Raw genomic sequence first — 3,814 nt, 5'->3', positions numbered from 1 at the left:
TTTGTTTCACAAAATGATTGATTCCTAATTTCAAGCAAAAGATTTTTTTATTCAAAATATTTTCTTTTTACTCAGTACAGTTTTTACAACCTATAACACATTAACTACAGTGTACCGTACTGTAAATTCTGTATTGGTACTTAACCTTCATTCAACTTTATTTAAAAAAGTGGCTTAATAAGTATCTTATTGTTTTCGTTAAATTAGAGTTTAAATTTGGTTATATTATGCTAGTTTTAAGGTTTACTACAAGCCAATCAGTTACACTTACTATACATCTTCGTGGTCAGCATAAAGAGAACTAGAACGTCGCTTTATTAAGAGTGCCTACCTCCCCCATATGCCTAAATACAGAATTCACGAATGCAGGCGATTTTTTCTGCATGCTCGAGGGTGGGTTTCAAGGAAACTTTACAGACGCACTTATACAGACGTTAATCGACATTTGGTTGCTCAATTAAAAAAAGAACTTGTAGTGTTCGTTAAAAAATGAAAAAAAAATCTATATTTTATAATAATTTAATAATAATAATAATAATAGTAATAGGTCAATTTATAAGGCGCAAATAAAGAAGGTGTAAGCACGAAATAACAATAATAATAATAATAATTATAATAACAATAATAATAATAATAATAATAATAATAATAATAATAATAATAATAATAATGACATTGCAGCGTTCGTAAAATGTTTGTCACTGGTGCTGGTAACAGTCACAAAAGTGGGGAGCCAGGCCCCCCCCCCAGTAGAAAAAGTGGGTGGGCTAATGGCCCCTCTGCCCCTCCCCCCGCTTCCACCGGTTGAGGCATGCACAGTAATTTATATTGTTGTAAGCACCATGATAATTGAAATAAATGTTTTCCAGGAAGATTTTGTTGAAAACGGTCGGCCATCTTGAAATTCAAAATGGCCGCCATGGTCTATGACAATATTAAAATCAAATAGGTTGACATTGAAAACATAGGGTTAACACTTGAAATTAAGTCAATATCTGCTTTAATAGTAGAGTTATGGTAATTTTTATGGTTAAAATGGCAACCATTTGGAAATTCCAATATGGCGGCCAAGACGATATTGAAAAAAATGGACCCTTGCATTTTTGGATTCAGCATACCCAAAATATCCAGAAAATGCAATAAAATTGCTTTGGTCAAGCCTATCTCGCAAACCTGTTTTTTTGGACACTAGGTTTCTCACTAATACCTGTGATGATGTTGGAAGTCGATCAGCGTGAGCACGCCACCACCGGCTCACTGGAAAATGTTGATTCCTCGATGGCGGGAAATGCGGAGCTTTCCCGACTCTTGAGCTAGGTGTCTTTTAATGAATTTGAGCTTTCCCGAGTTCTGAAGTGTCTTATGACAAAATTCAAGAGTTTTCCCCCCTGAAAACGGTCAGGTAAATTTTTCTCATTCTTATTACAGTAAATAGTCCTATTAGGGCCTATATGTGTACTGGTATTACATACGTTGCATACATATTCTTTTTTCCATAAATCGATGAACCCCAAAAATAGAAAGTAGTCGTTGGTCCTCCCCCGAAAAAAAAAAATGATTCCTAGATGGCGGGAAATGAGGTTTCAAGACTTCTAATATTTCCTTATTGTAAAAAAAAAAAATATATTAATAATCAGCTAACGAGTCCTGAAAAGGTAGGTCTAGAATTCTTTTTTATTTTTCCTTTCTTCTTTTTTTTATTTTTTTCTACGAAGGGAGTGGAATTTTTTCCAATCATACAAATTCTCCATAGACATTATATATGTTCACCCCCCCCCCCCCCCCCCACGGTCCACCGGCCGGATGAATGCATTTCAAATAGCATGGATAATGACCTATTTAACGCAACAATACACCTTAAAGTTTTCAAACAAAATCACTGGACCATTTTTGGACGGTTATTTATTACAAGTTGCTTACCTATATAATTATCAGAGTCACCAGCGCGCGTTGTGGACTTCAAATACCCTACTCGTCATGGAACCGAAGCTTCTTCGGTACTCGAAGCTCGTTGACGATTCGTCTTACTATAGTATACCCACCGGGCGCGAGTTCTTTGGGAAGACCGTTCTGATAACAGGTGGAAATTCTGGTAGGCTCAACCACTATCTTATAGAACTATTTAAAAATTTTTTGTTATACTTTATTAATTTTTGTTGTATTATTATTTGAATAAAGTTTATTTATTTCAGTATATAAGTTTACAGTCGACAGCGAATGGCTGAATTTGATTTCATTACAATTTTAAAACATAAATACATTAAAGAGGCATTAAAATTGATTTCTATATTAAAATTTCAAAAGAACTAAACAATTGCTATTAAAAGTTGAGCTGTTATTATTTGCTGTCGAAAAAATACAAATTTAAAGTATCAAAAAATATTTCATTAATTACACATTATTACAGCAATTAATATACACAATTTATCAAAATTCCCATATAAAAATATTTAAATCATTTAACTAATTTTAGCTGTTATAAATATATTTTACCATTTACTCAAATTACAAAAATAAAATGTTTACAAAGCAATTAAGAGCAGTTGTCTGTAAAAATCAAAGAAATTTCAAAAATAGTGGCGGACTAAAAAAATGGATTTCTTTCAAATTTTACACATGGCTATTACCTTTGTTAAGAGAAATCAAATATGAAGTTTTATTCACTTTGTGCGTATATTTCCATGGCAACGGGTAAATTTGTATTTTTGGCAATTTTTGTCATTTTTTTGCTGTTTTTAAAAGTTAATATTAGTAATAATTTGATACAATATTTCTAATATCCTTCTGGTTATTCATCAAAAATAATGAGTGTGTGTATAAGGTCAATACATTGGGTATCTGCTGCATATTTTTTTTTATTTCGTACTTGGGAAATACCATGTTTTTAAAAAGGGGTATTTTTCTTTTTTTTCAAATTATGAAAAACTTCTAAACTTCAATTGCTCATAAACCTCAAAGTGGTGTTTTTTAGAACTGATTTTCTTCAAATTATCAGTTCTAATGCTCCCTTAGAGAATTCCAGTTTTAAAAATGTGGGTAATCGTAATACGTATGAGCAGTGTTGCCAGAAATTTACCAGTTTTTTTCCGCTGATTTATTTATAGATTCCTTTGATTAGAACAATAATAAATGTTTTTCTATACCTTAAGTAATGTTGTGATAAAAAAAAACAATGTTTGTGGTATCAGTGTTGTCAATTTTCTGTTTTAGCGTTTAAACCCTTTTAAGGGTAGTTTATAATAATTTCACTTTATACATACCAATTTCTGTCAGTGGTGTCACCAGTTAGACACAGCACCTTAACCTGCCTGGGAATACCAGTCCCTGAAAAACACCCTCCTCCCTAACCAACATCATGCAACAACCTTACTCCTTCTTGTCGGGACAAGTCAGGCATTATCGTGAAAAAATATAAACCTATGTGGTCGTGTTAGGGGTGGTGCTAGGATTTGCCCGACAAGAAGTCCTATGTCCCAGATGGTGGTCCGATTACAGCATTTAGGGGTTTCAATGGCTTATTTTATTCAATTTTAGAGTCTATTATTAATGTGAATATTGTGAAGTACAGACTTGAAAATCAAACACTGTTGGACAAAGCAGAATTAGGTTATGCTAAAAGGCTTTCAACTAACACTTGCATATTCCCATGGTAGCTTTTTGCTGCGAAGCAGCCATTTCATATTCTTGACAGCAACTTGACCTCTGAAAGGTCATTGTTTGTCAAAAAACAGGCGCCTAAGACTACTGAAAAGCGGAGTTTCCTTCTTTCGCTCTGCCGGGTAAAATCAATTACTTTAGGCGACGTTTGTAGACC

The 3,814-nt window shown here is 33.2% G+C and overlaps 1 protein-coding gene across 1 annotated transcript in view; it reads left to right on the top strand.

The window, feature by feature from the left end:
- Nucleotides 1-1,935: 1,935 nt before the first annotated feature.
- Nucleotides 1,936-3,814, top strand: part of LOC117105066 (WW domain-containing oxidoreductase-like) — a 10,060-nt gene continuing 8,181 nt past the window's right edge. The window contains exon 1 of the mRNA XM_033246080.1: nucleotides 1,936-2,092. Within this exon, the coding sequence (XP_033101971.1) occupies nucleotides 1,978-2,092 (115 nt within the window). The 5' untranslated portion in view covers nucleotides 1,936-1,977. The remainder of the gene's footprint in view (nucleotides 2,093-3,814) is intronic.

Source organism: Anneissia japonica, unplaced genomic scaffold (assembly GCF_011630105.1).
Source record: "Anneissia japonica isolate Jap-2015-1 unplaced genomic scaffold, ASM1163010v1 scaffold287834_len5846547_cov211, whole genome shotgun sequence".
Classification (NCBI taxonomy): domain Eukaryota; kingdom Metazoa; phylum Echinodermata; class Crinoidea; order Comatulida; family Comatulidae; genus Anneissia; species Anneissia japonica.
The sequence above is the reverse complement of the archived record's forward strand: the minus strand, read 5'-3'. Positions and strand labels throughout refer to the sequence as shown.